The following is a 15826-nucleotide window of genomic DNA, read 5'->3' on the forward strand; positions in this document are numbered from 1 at the left end:
TGACTCATTTTCTTATTGGGCCTTCTATAATTGTGGTGGGTATTGGGTGCATGCAACTCAATTTGTCTTACATATTTGTTGGTTGGATGGTAATAGAGTTGACAGAGCCAAGGGGATGATTTAAAAGAATCAGAAATAAAGAGGGGGAGTGGGGGAAAACGGATGATAGATCCCTCAATATTTGTTTGATCTGCTTCATCCTTCTTAATACTGTTGAAGTTTAAAAGCCAGAAAGAAAATGCCACTTTAATAATCTGTGGTGTGAGGAACAGGAAGACTATCATTTTCCAGTAATCAGGAGAAAGTCTCTGGAGTGACGGACTTTGTTCCTGACTGGAAAAAATTAATGAGACTTCCTGTGATGTGCTTATCTGTTCCGCAAATCATCTATATATGAACGTATTTGTCAAATTAAATTAGTGAGGCACTTTTTTGGAAACCTCCAAACGCTCTGCAAATATATTAATATTCCTTAAAACTTTCCAAATGTTGTGAAGCTATTGGAAAAAAAAGCCCTAAGGCTGCAGTATGTAACTTTTGTAAATATATATATATTTTTACATATTTGTTAAAACTCACTATATTGTGAGTGTAACAAAACATAATCTGAAAAAAAAAAAAAAACAACTACTGCCATCTGCATAAATCAGTTAAGTCTGAAACAACCAATCAGAGCTAGGGGGAATGTCTTGGTGCTTAGACTTGTGTACATGCTGCTCAATGTGCTAGTGGTCTATTGTGTAAAATTTCACTAAAACACAAAGGTTCAGTTGAAGTTTGAAGAAGTACAAATCAAAATGTTAAGTTTGCAATAAAAACAAATGGAAATGAGTAAAGTTTTATTCAGATTGCTGACACGTTTAGAGCTCATCACTGTAAGTTCTCCTCCATGTCTGCAGGTAAACGGTTACATGTAAAACATCTGGTCAGCATGTAAATGACGGAACTCAAGGCACAGAACTGATCCATGCAGGAGAAAAGATTTCAACGGAGCAAAAAAATGACACAAACTTCTAGAGCTGAATTCATCATCATAGAGTCGTTTAGCTAGTATTATGATCTCCTGTCCAAGACGGATTCAGAAGCAAACTCAAGTCATATGCGATTCCCACAGTGCTTTCAAGAACATTAAAAATCAGTAACACTTCATTCATTAACAAGACAGAAAAGTGTTTGCGGGTCACATTTAAACATCAGACGTGTAACAAGTCGAATAGAGTAAACAGCAGCATTTGTTATTTCTAAGACATTTATTGATTTGGCTACCTATCCTGTCCTAAATTCAAACTGACATCTTTGGCTAAAAACCTCAAGCTAATCCCTTCAAACACACTTCCTTTTGCTTTCTCTTTCAACTGAGCCATCACCGATTTGCGTTTTAAGCTTTTACCCACTGTGCGCGACAGAGTTTGTGCCACTATGTGCGTGCGCGTTCGTCCACGAGAGAGAGTCCTGCGCAGGCGCGGTTCTCGGTGCAGCGCGAGGGGAACAGTAAGCACTAAAGTGCCTGTTAAGCAGCGTGTGTGGGTGAGAACAGAAGGGACAGCTGTGGTTTTGTTATGAGGCAAGCTGCCCACCGCTCACCGCAGGGTAACTGCGAAACAGTCGGGGTCTAAAAGGGACCTCGTCCTGCTCCCCGCTGGGCTTCCCCGGCCAAATCTGCTTTGGCGTTTCCCTCGTCTTTGTTCAGTAACTAAGTGCTTTTTATTTAGCAGAGCAAAAACTCCTTTTTTGGTCAACTCCCCAGGCGACGCGTTGTCATTGTTGAGCCGGTCATCAAAACACTTGTAAACCTTCACAAGCATATGTCACAAACCAAGGTGCTTTTCTAACAGCAGTATCGCTTTGTTTTAAAAAATACGTAAATATATATATATTAATGTGAACGCTCCAGATCAAAGGGATGGAGGTCACTGATACCAAAGAACAAAATCCATCCATAAATAAACCCTAAACATTAAATATTAGTCACCACCTATTTCTACATTGTCAATTCTCTTAAAATTGCACTTGAAAATCAACTTACACAAGCACTAAGACTTAGGAGAGACAATTTACTAAATTTTAAGAGCCAACGTCGACTATCTAACGTCTTGCTGAGCGAGAATCATTGCCAACGTTTCATCAGCAGTCCCGTATTGGCCGGGGCATCAAGCCGGCTCCTCTGGTCCAGTGTTTCCAGCTCAGAGTCATTTCTCCCACTGCTGCAACAGAGAGCAAGACGAAGATGGGGCTCCTGTTAGGACGAGGTAGACGCCTCCATGGTGGACAGGATCCGCACAACCTCAGCTCTCTGCGTGGCGGAGATGTGCTGGGTCATGTGTACGATAGAGTCCATAGCCACCTCTGGATTGGCTTGCACGAGGCTGGAAGAAAAATGACAAAAAAAGACTTTAGCTCAAACGACGAAACGTCTTTAACTCATTTCTAGAGCAGAATCGTGCGAGTCGTCACCTGCGAATCTGCTTGAGGAGGTGATCCCGCCGGATGTACTTGATGTTCTCGTCGATGACGGACCTGGCACCCTCTTCTTCGGCCAGCTGCCTCTCCAGCCAGGCCACCACCTCTTCATTGTTGTCCCACAGATACGCCTAAAAAAAAAAAAAAAAAAAAAAAGGATTGATAATAGTTAAATAAAGTGTGTTATTATTTTTTTCTTTTAAAAATAGTTCAGTCAGTCAGATTCAATAACGAGCGTCGGTACATATCAATTTTCAAGTCTTGCGACAGATTCTCAATGGGATTTAGAGCTGGACTTTGACTGGGCCATGCAAGAAATTAATATGATTTGTTCAAATCCATGCTATTGTGGTTTCTAGGGCTAGCCTCCCATCAATTTTAAGCAGCTGAAGAAAAGGATCCTCACAGCATGACTCTGCCGCTACCGTGTTTCCCCATTGGGACAGTGTTTCAGGTTCAGGATTAAATTACATAGTTTGAATTTATTTGAAAATAAGATCATTTAAAATTCAGTTTTATGTACGGAAATAGGTGATGACAAGGAAAAGAAAAGGGTCATTTCAGTTTATATACATAAAGATAATGAGTAAAAACTATAGCACCTCCTGAAGGAACAAATAAATATGAATAACAGCAAAAAAGGTAAAGTCTTCATTTCTTGTTGACTGGTCTGGTCAGAAAAAAAAATCAAGAATTAGCATTCATAAGTGCAGTTATTTCTGCTCCCAAACAAAGCCAGGCTGCAGGGCTTAGCAAAGATTTGGGGGGAGGGAGGGAGCCTTATTAGGCTCTTGCTGCTCCTGAGCAGTCCTGCTTGAGGTCCACGAGAACATTTAATGCCTTTATTAATCATTTTTAATCTGTTTGCTTTTAATTAAGAAACAGTGTGTTGCTCTCCTATCTGCGCGTGCCAGGGCCGTGATTAATTGTGGCTTAAGACAGGCAGGCGGGACCGGAGTAACGTATGAGCTAACAAGGCCTTTTTCTTGAGCGATCTCCGCCGCTGAGCTGGCTCCCGTCACAGCAGCAGCAGCTGCTCGTCTGAAACCCAGACCGGCCCGGGAGGGAAGCGCCGTTCCTGGATCTTTGAGGGATGTTTTAGTTTATTGACCAATCTGTTGCGGCTGATTATTTGGTGATAAGCACCGGCCCATTTCGTCTGATGTTTCCCTTCATGAGGTCTATTAAGGCCGCTGCTGCGGCTGACCCGGATGTGAGTCGGCTGGCTTAACCGCAGAGTCTCTCACGCAGCGACCTACAGATGCTGGACCACTGGCTCACTTCAAGTGAGAGATAACACTAAACACAGATAATGGATAGCTGCATAAGAGATCAAATTTTACAAATAAAAATCCTCATACAGAAAACGTTTGATATGGTCAGAATTAGCAGAGTTTCCTTATAAACGCATAAAAACAGGTCCATGATGGTGGGAATTCGATTTGATCACTTGATAATTTAGCAAACAGTTTTACAAGTTTCATTTTAATACAGAGAATATATATATATATATTTTTTTTTTTTAAACATCCAGAAGTTAGCTTATAAAATGAAACAAAAAAACTGGTGGGTAGGCAAACTTGTTCTAGCCATTTTTCTTCTACTGACCCAAATCCTGCAGACTCCTGCTAAAAGGTGCATGAAAAATCCCATTTGAAGTTTATCAGTGAACATCTATAAAATGCTGAGTAAGACTTGAAGAACACCATCCCCACAGACTCGCAACATTATAGTTTTTGAACTATAATGTTGATATTCTTGATAATCTTGATATTCTGACTCTATTAATCAGAATAAAATAATTTAAAAAAACACTTTTTCATACTTTACTTCCAAAATCAGCTGAGGCTCATGTATCTATGGCTTTTACCTTCACAGTCCCCTCTGCCTCCACAAACCAGCGCCGCAGCATCGCCTGAATCTGGCCGTCTGTCAGCTCACTGTTGGCTGCCTGGATTTTCCTCTTCACCGTGTCCTCCAGCAGCAGGCGCCTCAGACGCCAGTAGAAGAACTGACGGGAAGTTTGCCATTCCAGGATATCCTGAGTGGGAAAAAAGGGCAAACAGATGGCATGTAAGTATCAAAATATGACTGTTAGATACTATAGATAGTCTCATGTGTTTACAATTTCATAAAATGTTCTGCTTTTTACATTGGAGAGGACTTGGAAAAACTCAAAGTCTGAAAAGTGGAATATCCCAAGGTTTCTGTTGGACTATATAAGAAGACTAATAGGTAATAATTTTAAAAATAAGGTTATTTATTAGATGTTTTTTATAAAAGTATATAAAAAATTGCAGGAAATCTTCTAAACATTTGTGAAAGAAATGCGTACCTCCAAGTTGAGTGATCACAGTCAGTCAAAGACTCAATCACAGATTTCTCTAGGCAGACTAAGGTAAACATGGAGTCGAGTTCAAATAATAATCTTCTTGGGTGAATACTGTGTGTAATAAAACACTGGCAACCATCCATCTGTGAAACACCCTTTTGGTAATGTGAGCAAAGAGTGTGTGTGTAGGTGTGCGTGCGCGCGCGTGTGTGTGTGTGTGTGTGTGTGTGAGGGATGGGACTGTGGAGGTGCAGACTGAGCCGAGGCCTGCCTCAGGCTGCTCTATACTAGGTGAGGTGATTCACCAGGGTCATCAGAAGATAATTATGAAGACGAGTCGCGCAGCTTGGTAAGACCAAACATTATTCACTGGACAGGTGCAGCAGCAGCTAGACCGATGCTGCCCTGGGGGCTTTTCAGGTGATTCACTTACTACACGCTCCCACTGACGCCACACGTGAACAAATGGAGGTCTGAGCTCTCACCGTGATCACGCCCTTCTCCTGCATGCGGCCCGGCGTGTCGTGGAGGTCGGCGAACTGCACAGCCACCTGATGGTAGATGGGCAGCAGGAACTCCTCTCGCTCCTTCAGTTTGGTCTCCAGCTCTTTGCGGTCAGCGGGGCTCAGCTCCGGAGTTCCTGTTCAGAGTCAAATGACAACAATTTAAAGCAAAATGGTGAAAACCCAAAGAGTCTTTGTTTTTCTGCCCAGTCAGTGTGGATTTTAGGACATAGACAAAATTAAATCGTAGTTCATAGTTCTTGTTTTGTTTTTTTTTCTTCTTTTAAATATATGTCTTTTAAACTGCTTAGTAACATTTTAATGCAATAAAAAAAATCTATTTTGTGACCATTGATATTCAACAGCAGCACAAATTTGATCTCAGATGCTTTAAAAGAATTCTATGAATAGCCATTCATTATATATAATGCTGTCAACATTAAAGCATCTGATTAACCTAAAATGTTTAAATATTACATAATGTAGATTAACTCCACTGCCCATTTTGAGCTAAAAGCCTCTCTGCCACCAAGGGTTAGTGTAAAGCAGTGTGTCTAGTCTCAGTATGCAGGACGCTCGCTCTAAACGCTGTGGTGTTAAAGTGAAATTCTGACTTTCTTTGCTCATGTTTTTAGTCGCGTTTGGGACTCTGCATTGTTGTACTCAGAAGAAAACCATGTTTGACCGTCCCGAGTTCGCCTCTCGTCCTCCTTCCTTTGCTGAACGTCTTTCCCGCTTTTCTTCGAAGCACAAGCTCATAGTTAACATTTCTAAATTCTGTTAGAAACAAAAGGACTTTTTTCAATCTTCTTAAGTATGAAAACCTGGAAAACTGAGATGTTTGGTTTGAGACAAAAACAATAAAACAAATACCAAAGGCTGCTGGATTTTCAAAGTAGCTTTGAAACTCTGGACTTTGTTTTGCTTGCCTCTTTTAATACCCCAATATAGATTAAATTAGACCATAAAAATTAGAATTAGACCATCAGAATATCCGTCCTCTTGACATATTAGAGTCAAATAGATTCTTGATAACTTTTAGACTGACTCATTAACACTAATATCCTTTAATGTGGCTGATAAACACTGCATAAATCATTGTTGCCAAAGCCAATAAAGGTGAAGCTCGAGTCTAAAACACAAAAATTATACAATCAAAAAGAACTCCCAGTGTGTATTCACCTTTCCTCATCTCCTTATCCCATTACCATCAATTCAAGTTCCCATGTGAATGAAGCTAAAGGAATCAACAGCATTTTGTTTTGGAGCTCCCACCCCTCTCCCACCTCCCAACCCCCCAAACCCCTTGCTGATTTCTGTCAATTCCAATCTGTAAGCTCTCCAGCCCTCCAGAAGCCCACCTTTATTCCATCATGTTTTGCTTAAAGCGCCAAACCAGCGCAGCATCAGAGCAAACCAAAATCGATAGCCTGCACCGGGGAGCTGGTGATTGATCCGAGTGGGCTGTGATTGACACGTCTCCCGGGGGACAGCAGGGAAGATGACACAATCAACACCAAAATAAAGCAGGGTGGGGGAAAGCACCACACTGTCCCACTTGATGTATGACCAACTCAGTGTACTGAAAAGAGGGCTACAAGTGAAAAAGCATCAGGTGTAAAGATGGCAGGGCTCACCAAGCCTCTCGGCCAAGCCCATGTAGACTGGATCTACTCTCCTCATGGTTTTCACCAGGTCCTTCCTTCTGAACTTGATCTCCACTGTTCCTTCAGGCTCCAACACGCCACCTCTGAAAAAGAGACACGATAAAAGTTAATAACTGAGATTCTTTTCAATCCAATTTAGTTCCACTTCAACAACAAACGTCAAAAGATTAGGTTGCGATTTCATGTGATAGACCAACATAAAGTAGAAGATGATTGTTTAATCAATAGAAAATTATGTGCAGTTTTCAAGATTTTAAACAAATAAGCTATAAAGATTGGGTTGATATTTTTGCGACATCCATTTAAAGAGAGTTTTTAAGCATAAGGAATAAAAGCGTCCTCTCCCCATTGGTCTGTCACATTAAATCCCATTAAGTCCGGTGATATTTATGATTGTCCTGTAAAATTCCAAAACGTGAAAGAGTTGAAAAGGGATGAATGTTTTAGCAACCCCGTTAATAATTTATATCTCTCAGCTTTATGAACTTACCTGCTGTCCTTGTCGGCATACATCTCCATGTGACGGGGGTTGATGGTGGGGTCTATGACCACCCAGGAGCCTCCTCTCAGCTCCGCCTGAGGGGGGATGTAAACTAGAACAGGCTGTTTGTACTCCCTCAGTCCGTCCACAATGTAGGCTCCAAACTTCAACACCTGGTCGTACATGTCTGGGAAGAATCGTTTAAAGTTAGATTAGAGAAAGTTTGCCCTTACTCATAGTCGAAGATGACCAAGGAGGAGAAATACCTTTCATTCCCCCAGAAAAGCCTCTCCAGTTGGAAAACACAATGAGAGGTAAACCCTCTCGGTTCAGATCCTTGATGGCTTGAGCTGTTTTAAAAGCAGAATCTGGAAACCACACCTGTCCCGCCTGCTGGATGATCTATACATAGAAAAACAGGATATTTAGCATCAATACCACAATTTGTATCCCAATACTAATACACAGTGTCCAGCCAAGGTATTCGCATCCTTTGAGCTTTTCCACTGCACATATTTTATGAAAAGATTCCAGACTTTTTCACAAGGAAGAAAACAGGAAGCAGACAAGTAAAGAAAGAATGATGGGAGAAAAAAAATAGACAAGGAAGGAAAGACAGGGAAAGAGAATGAGAACAAAACACAAACAGAAGAAGAAGAAATAGAAAAAAAGACAAAAAGAAACAGAAAAGGAAAGACAGATAGAAAGATGTAAGGGAACAAGCAAGGAAGAAGAAAATCAGAAAGGAGATGAGTGAAAGATGAAGCCAGAAAGGTGACAAGGAAGAAAGAAAGGAAGGTCACAAAGGAAGAATGGAAACATCTGGTGAGGCACTGCACCTTTTCACTCAGAGTGAATCTTACCTTTGCCTCCGAGTCCAAATTGGCTGGATCAGCTGGGATTGACAGCTCCACTGTCCTGGTTTCCACTGCAACAACACCAGTAGGTATCCCTCCCAACCTGAAAAAAAAATAGGAAAACAGTCACAAAGAAACTCCCAAGCCAAAACGTTTCACAAAGCTAATGTTTCTGTGAGTGTTGAATATACCTGGCTCTGCCCACCACCACACTCTGAGCCCAGGGCTGCATGATCTCCATGAAGGAGCCTTGGTCAAAGAATCCACTCTGCCAGGAACCCTTTGGATCTTCACAAAGAGAGGAGGTACGAGTGTCAAGACAAAGCACATAGCTGAATCAGACCTCACGTGAATGGTGCACCCAAAGCAGCCAAATCAATCGCTACATAATTCTCCCTCTACTTCCTCAACTTGTTTCTGGATTCTGTCTCGCCTCATTTTGTTCCTTCTGTGTGCTTAGCGGCGGCCATGATGGATGACTGTAGAAGCAGCCCAGCTCAGCAGTTTTTCTGCTTGCACACTCCGAGGAACATGCCCGGCCTTTGAGGTTACCATTCAATTAGGCCTCGCCACTCCTCGCTAACAGAGAAGTTGACAGAGTTCCCACACCGTACCTCAAATCCTCTGTAATTACACCACTGTTTAACCTGCAGAGTAAGATGTACTACACACATTCTGCTGATGACCTTGCCTCTAATACTTTATTTACTTAATAGCCTTTATATATTCTAATGAATTGTTCCAACCTTTAACTCTTGGTCTGAAATGATGAATCTGTACGTTTGCTTCAAAAGACGCAGAGAATCAGACTGCAACTTTTATCAGCTGCAGATAAAGCAGGATTAGTAATTAGAGGAGCAACATCAAATTGAGAAATTATATTTATCATCACAGCTTAGAAGCCAGAAGAGTAAATACTACCAAATCCTAAGCCTCACATGTAACAGAGCATGAAACATGAACAGGATGAGGAAAAATGGGCTGGGTGATATGGACTCAAATATATCTTCTAACTTTTGTCTGAAATATTTACTTTCTTTAGTAAGATCGGCATTAACTTCAAAGTTGTGGGAAATGTCTATAGGATGTCTATTTTTTTTTATTTCAGAGACATAAGGGACTTACTTTGACTAGGACGTCCTGCCAGCATCCAGCGAGGATCATAAGGTGTCTTGGTCGGCACAAACTCCACCAGACGATCTATGGGATCCTTTGCACTGATGATGGGTACTGGATTGGATTTAAACTAAGGAACATATACATTATAAGTATACAAAAAACAGCTCTTTAATGTCATATGAGTGAAAGTCAACAAGTTTAAGATTACCTTTGGCATGTAAGACAGCCACTGCAACAAGTTAAAGACTCCCTCAAAGTCATCGCAGACAGTACTGTGGGTCACACCGTTGTTGTGCATGATCTGAATTCCACCCAGTTGGTTGTTGGAGGTGTACACCTCTCTGCCTAGCACCTGAAAACACAAATGATTGTCGGGTTTAAGAAGGAAAATACAACAATTTTAATCGGTTCAATCCCAGAATTGCAATCAGAAAGAGATTTACTGGCCAAGATGTTCACACAAATAAGGAACTTGTTTTCGGTTTAAATCGCTCACAGGGTGAACAATATAAATATTAATATAAATGTATAAACTTTTAAGGAGTTTAAATCCTTAAACTTTCTTACTTTCTAAGAAAAACCTTTTCTTAGAAAAGATTATGAAGTAACGATTACTTCATAATCCTGATAACAACCTCTTCCAAAAGCTCTCAAACCGAGTCAAAGAAATATCCAACATTGACAGCTGAAGGTATTTTCAGCCGAGTTTAATGAGATCTGACACAGATGAAGACGTTAAAAGGAACAACATCTTTGTCAATAGAGGCGATAACCAGCCGGAGAGCGCAGCATCACAGCAGGAACAGGCCAGTGGTCTCGGAAACAGATCCTGCCTCATCTTACCCCATAATTTTCAGAGATGATGAAAAACTAATTTTGGTCTTTTGCATGGTTTTTGTTCATAAGCTGTGAATCGTCCAGATGTAACCAGCTTCATAAAGGAGCAAGTTTGAAGCTTCAAACTTCTTTTCTCTCTCCATGTCACTCAGGTGAAGTCATAAAGTCTCCCCTGTCAGCCCACCCTATTTTCATAAGCAGCTCAGAACAGGTGGCTGGGCGCTGACATGCTCCCATAAAAATCAAGAGTGGAGCTCAATCCCTACCCTCAGCTCTCACCTTTTCAGCCATCATTTACTTTCTTTATTACCATTAATGGTTATGTATCTGGCTACAAATCTGGGGCACTCTCCTAAAGCTGTCAGGAGAGGCGGCAGCCCCAAGAAACATTACAGTCACCTTGACATACACAAAACCTCTGAGCCTCTGGCCATCGCCTGCTTCATTAAGATTCCGTGGCGGAGAGAGGAAGAAGAGGAGGAGGAGGAGAGGAGGAGATATTGGATGAGGGACAGAGCGGGACGACTGGGAGGAGAAAAACTAGAGGCCAACTGGTAGCAACAGCTCACTGGGGTATTTGTGGTAGTAGTTACTATCCACTCCCCATGAAAATCGGAGCGTTTTCTAGCAGCTAATGAAATGATGATCTGCGGGTGGCCGCCTGCTGCTCCCTATTACGTTTCAGCTAATAGCCAAGAATCCACATGACGGATTAGCTGGAAGAGATTCCTCACTTTCCTCAAAATTGAATGGAAACTAAATATACAGTTTCATTAAAACAGACTTTACCCATACAGATTTATTCAGGTTCGTTTTTTTTGTTGCACTTAAATGTTGCAGATCATGAAATGTATTTTATCTTCAGATAGGGATAGAACAATTAATTGGAATAATCGTGATGAATCGATTATTGAAATGACTGTCAACTGTTAACAAGAGTAAACTGGAGTATGTTAACTCTTGTTAACATACAAGCGTTAACATACTCAGAGCAGTAAAATTAAGGTAAAACTGTTCAAAAAATATTTACATTTTGCATTGAAATCAGTAAATAAACTGCTTCCATAAATATGTTCTACTTAGAAATCCTCAAGTGGAATAGCTCTAACTTTAATTGGCTCAAATTCTGTAGTAAAAAAAACAAACAAAGAAAAATAACTCACATTAGGCAGTTTTTGTCATCCAATTATGAAATTATTAATGATGTTAGGTTAAGCAGAATGGGTTGAGCTTTTCACATGTTGATTCTGGAAGGATTAGTTTTAGCTTCAGATGAGTCCTTTCCAACAAATAACCAAGCATTTACTGATTTAATGCTTTATTTTTGCAATAGCCAATACAATTTTGTTTCTTATTTAAAAAGGGGATTGAATTAGTTATTTATTTATCTTAATGTATTTATAATGTTGTATAAAAAAAGGGGTTAAATTAACAATCTGCCGAATGTGCCAATCTTTTATCTGATTAATCTTCGGAAAAAACAACAGAAAAATCAATTACTCATTAGTTGCGGCCCTAATATCAGTTGGCGTAGATAACCTGAGTAAACCCGAACAGCAACTTTCAAATTATTTGTTTTTTCAAAGGAACATCTTCCTAAATAGTGAACAAACCGTGACTAAATTTAATGGCCAAATTTCCTAATAGACGCCCAACCGTCTGATGTGCAGAATAAAAAATAAGTGCATCTTGTCTGACAGCATGAAGTAGGCAGAAAAATCATAAAATAATTCTGAGGTTTTGACCCTCCAATTTCTCCCAGTGATGCAAAAACACTCATTGTTGTTTACCAAAAACGCTAGATGCTGTCACCGATGTCAACCCAAGTTATTAGGTTTTCGGTAGAACTTTTTTTAAGCAGTAAATGAGATCTTCATTTGGAAACTGTCAATCATATTCAGGTTATTCTCGTCTGTAAACGTGACAAAAAAAAGGAAAGGAAAATGCTATTTTACAGCGCTGCATACATATATACACCATCTAGACTGCAAATATTTTTAAATAACAATCACTGCTCCCACAAATGGAGATAAACAGCAGGGCGATCTAATAACTGAGCTTCCAGGAATATTTGTATGCCATCATTTGGCCATTTGCATGGTTTACCATGTTGCAGCGTGTCATATAATTTGAAATGGAGTCATCCTAATGCACTGACAAGGACAGAGAATGGAAAGCAAGACAGCAGGAGGCAATGAAGCGTACAGACACACACGCACACACACACACACACGCACACACACACACACACATCAATTGTGTGCAGAAAAACAATCTGCATCAGCAAAACTTTTCATTTTGATTAAAAACAAATGATATGGGTGTCCTGCACTGCAGCCTCTGGCATGTCACTCTATTTCTATGCAAATACAGCTTCATGGTTCGCTTTCAATTATTCCGCTTTGAGTGGCAGGCAGGCCCGTGGCTGCCGTCGGAAAGGGAATCCTTGTAGAACAGAGCAGAGCAGAGAGGAGCGAGCCTGAAAATTGCAGGATCAGCGAGTCGGAACAAGCCACGAGAAAAAAAAAAAAAAAAAATCAGAGCAGAATCCTTTTCTCTTTTTTAACACAAAAACCCCCTTCGTCCTCCAATCATGTCCTTCTAAAGGATTTCTTCATTATATCGCAAAACAGGTAAAAAAAAAAAAAAAGTGTTTCACTAACACTTATTTGAACTTCTCTCCTTAATGGCTTGAAATTTTAATAGTCAACTAGTAAATCCTTTAAGAGATTTTCCTCATTAAAATGCAGATTCATTATTGGTGCTAATTTAAGGAACAGCTCATTTGGTGCTCACACTGATTCCACTAACAAAAAAAAAAAGGAAATTGTCTTTGTGCCGAAGCACAGATTGTGCATTTGAGCTCATTCTACCTTGTTGAGAGCCCCAGCTCCAGTGAGGATGATGTGAGAGTTGTCCACCTGGATAGTTCTCTGTCCAAGCCTCACCAGATAGGCTCCGATGCCGATGGCTCGACATGTGACCTGTGAGACAAGCGTCCTAAAATATCAGATATTTTCAAAGTAGCAACATGCCATTTTTAATAGACCAAGAGCATTTGTATGACTTGACCCGTTTCACATTTTGCCTTGTTCGCACCACAAACTTCAAAACGTTTTCTTGGGATTTTATGTGATATACCAACAGAGTATCAGAACCAAAGGATGCACGTTTTAACATTTTTTTACCAAATAAAAATCTAAAAAGTCTGATGTGTATTTGTATTTAGACCCTCTGAGTCAATACTTTGCAGAATCACCTTTAGATGCATACAGCTGCAATATGGGATATGTTCACTTTAAGACATGCATACATGCATATGCTTTGATTTAAATTGTTCCATTGTCTCTCTGGCTGCAGGTTTAAATTTCTTTGTCAAATCTCCCAAAGTATAGTGATGCCACCACTACCATTATCTTTCAACACCATTTAATTAATAATTAGTCCCTCTAGGAAGTTGAGATCGCAACTGTTAATACAAATTCAGCCATCATCGCGACTCTTCCGCAAATCTGACCAATCACGATAGCATTTTTCTGTATTTCCGTCTTTTCTGACCAATCACTGCACCACGGCTGAATTTGGACCAGTCTCTTTTGCCCTACTCTAATTTACTTTCCTGTTTAAGGATATCTCTTGAAAGCCAAACCTGCAACATGAACGATGATAAACGGTTAAAAACTTTTTGATGTGTTCTCTAGGATTTGCTTATACTGTGTGTACAGCTCATGTTATGTTGAAATACCAATATTTGACTCTTCTTTTGCATGTTCACAACTGCACAGGATATGATTTTATTTGTCTTAAGGATGCCATTTCAAGAAGGATTGTGCAAATGTTAATTGCACTTTAAATTTTAGCTATGTTAAAAGCCTGTCTTTTTTGGGAAGGTTATGTGCAGCAATTTCAACTTTTTTGTAAGATCAAGTTATGGCAAAAATAAAGCTTTACAATAACATTTGCAATTTTGATTGCAACATTTTGAAAAACATAACAAAATTAGTGATTTTTAGGCCGCAACAATAAAAAAAACAAAAAAAAAACAAAAAGCATGACAATATCCTGTAGGGCAGGGGTGTCAAACTCCAGTCCTGAAGGGCCGCTGTCCTGCAGTTTTTAGATGTGCCACAGGTACAAAACACCTGAATCAAATGGCTTAATTACCTCCTTCTTGTGTAGGTAAGTTCTCCAGAGCCTTGCTAATGACCTAATTATTCTATTCAGGTGTGGTGCAGCAGAGGCACATCTAAAAGTTGCAGGACACCGGCCCTCAAGGACTGGAGTTTGACACCCCTGCTGTAGGGGCTGATTAATTAGATTACTTCTGAAAGTAATTGGCTGCAGTGGATTTTATTTCGGTACCACGTGAAATGTTTGCCACACTTTTCAGATTTATACACATGGACATTTTACAGCGATATACCTTGTGTTTACTATCACATGAAATGCCAATGAAACCCACAGACGTTTGAGGTAGTAGTCAAGCCTTCGCTCAAGTTAAACGTGTATGCTTTAGTCTTACCAGATTCATGGTGATGATCTCATCATAAGCTAAAGAAGATTCTCCAGCAATCATTCCAGATCCCCTCAGGTTCTCCACACCAAGCCCCTCCTCCTTTCCAATAATGTCAGTGATCTTGTACCTGCATGACAGGATCTACAGTTTACATCCAAACCAAATGTGACCGGCAGACTTTGTGAATTTTACACAATTTCAACAGAACGATGCATACTTCTTGCATTCTGTAGCAGGATTTTGTTGTGATAAAAACAACAACAAATATTACCTTGATTCTCCTTCGTCTTCCACATGTTCACAATGTACAGAGTTAAGAGCCGAGACCTTCTTGTAGTCCTGAGGTGTGAGGTACAGATACTTGAAACCCTGCAGAGAATATAGAACTCATAATAAATTAAACATAAATACACAGAAATGTTGATAGAAAATAATATGGATTTTTGAAATGAAGTTGTGGAAATACAGATAACTTCTCCCCCTTATAAAAACAGAAAAATCTTGTAAGAAGAATAAAACTACATTTGTTTTTGTAAATAAATAATACTCTCCGCATATTACCCATCGATTTTAAAAACACCCAACAACCCTGAGTTGGTTTATGATGCCTGAAACATTTCCTGACCTTGTATGGATCAGCTGGATCCTGCCAGGCCACGTGGAACATGTGCCGGATCTCCTCCGCCAGGCCGATGCGGGCGCCGCTGTTTGCTGCGATGTAGATTCGAGGGATGCCGCTCTCCCTCGCCATCTCAGAAGCTCGCAGAAACAGAATGTCCTCCTGAGGTCCAAATGAGCCTATCTTGTGAGTGATATCATTGCTTATGACTATGATCTCACGTCCTGCTGGATACTCGGGGGTTCGCAGAGTCATCCGCCACGCCACCATGCCAATCTGCACAGACAAATAAGACAATTTAGAGTGATAAAGGGGGAAAAAAACATATTATGAATACAAAATTTTAAGATTCGTTTTAAGACTGATTAAAAAAGAAGCTACAAGACTGGATACATGATTTTATATAAACTGCTAATATTTGTTTGTTTTTTTTGC

General features: G+C 40.2%; 1 protein-coding gene across 8 annotated transcripts in view; it reads right to left on the bottom strand.

Annotated features, from left to right (window-relative positions):
• Positions 1-826: 826 nt before the first annotated feature.
• acaca (acetyl-CoA carboxylase alpha) overlaps positions 827-15826 on the bottom strand; it is a 40164-nt gene continuing 25164 nt past the window's right edge. For all 8 annotated transcript variants that reach the window (XM_081615367.1, XM_081615365.1, XM_081615363.1 and 5 more), the window contains 15 exons: positions 15398-15667; positions 15044-15141; positions 14779-14899; positions 13130-13240; positions 9628-9771; positions 9426-9546; positions 8492-8588; positions 8307-8403; positions 7710-7845; positions 7453-7630; positions 6933-7045; positions 5278-5432; positions 4331-4501; positions 2455-2591; positions 827-2366 (listed from right to left, as the gene is read on the bottom strand). In XM_081615367.1, the coding sequence (XP_081471493.1) occupies positions 2240-2366; positions 2455-2591; positions 4331-4501; positions 5278-5432; positions 6933-7045; positions 7453-7630; positions 7710-7845; positions 8307-8403; positions 8492-8588; positions 9426-9546; positions 9628-9771; positions 13130-13240; positions 14779-14899; positions 15044-15141; positions 15398-15667 (2076 nt within the window). In that variant the 3' untranslated portion in view covers positions 827-2239. The remainder of the gene's footprint in view (positions 2367-2454; positions 2592-4330; positions 4502-5277; positions 5433-6932; positions 7046-7452; positions 7631-7709; positions 7846-8306; positions 8404-8491; positions 8589-9425; positions 9547-9627; positions 9772-13129; positions 13241-14778; positions 14900-15043; positions 15142-15397; positions 15668-15826) is intronic.

The sequence above is a fragment of the Poecilia reticulata genome, chromosome 14, assembly GCF_904066995.2.
Source record: "Poecilia reticulata chromosome 14, P_reticulata-male-v2, whole genome shotgun sequence".
NCBI classification, from domain to species: domain Eukaryota; kingdom Metazoa; phylum Chordata; class Actinopteri; order Cyprinodontiformes; family Poeciliidae; genus Poecilia; species Poecilia reticulata.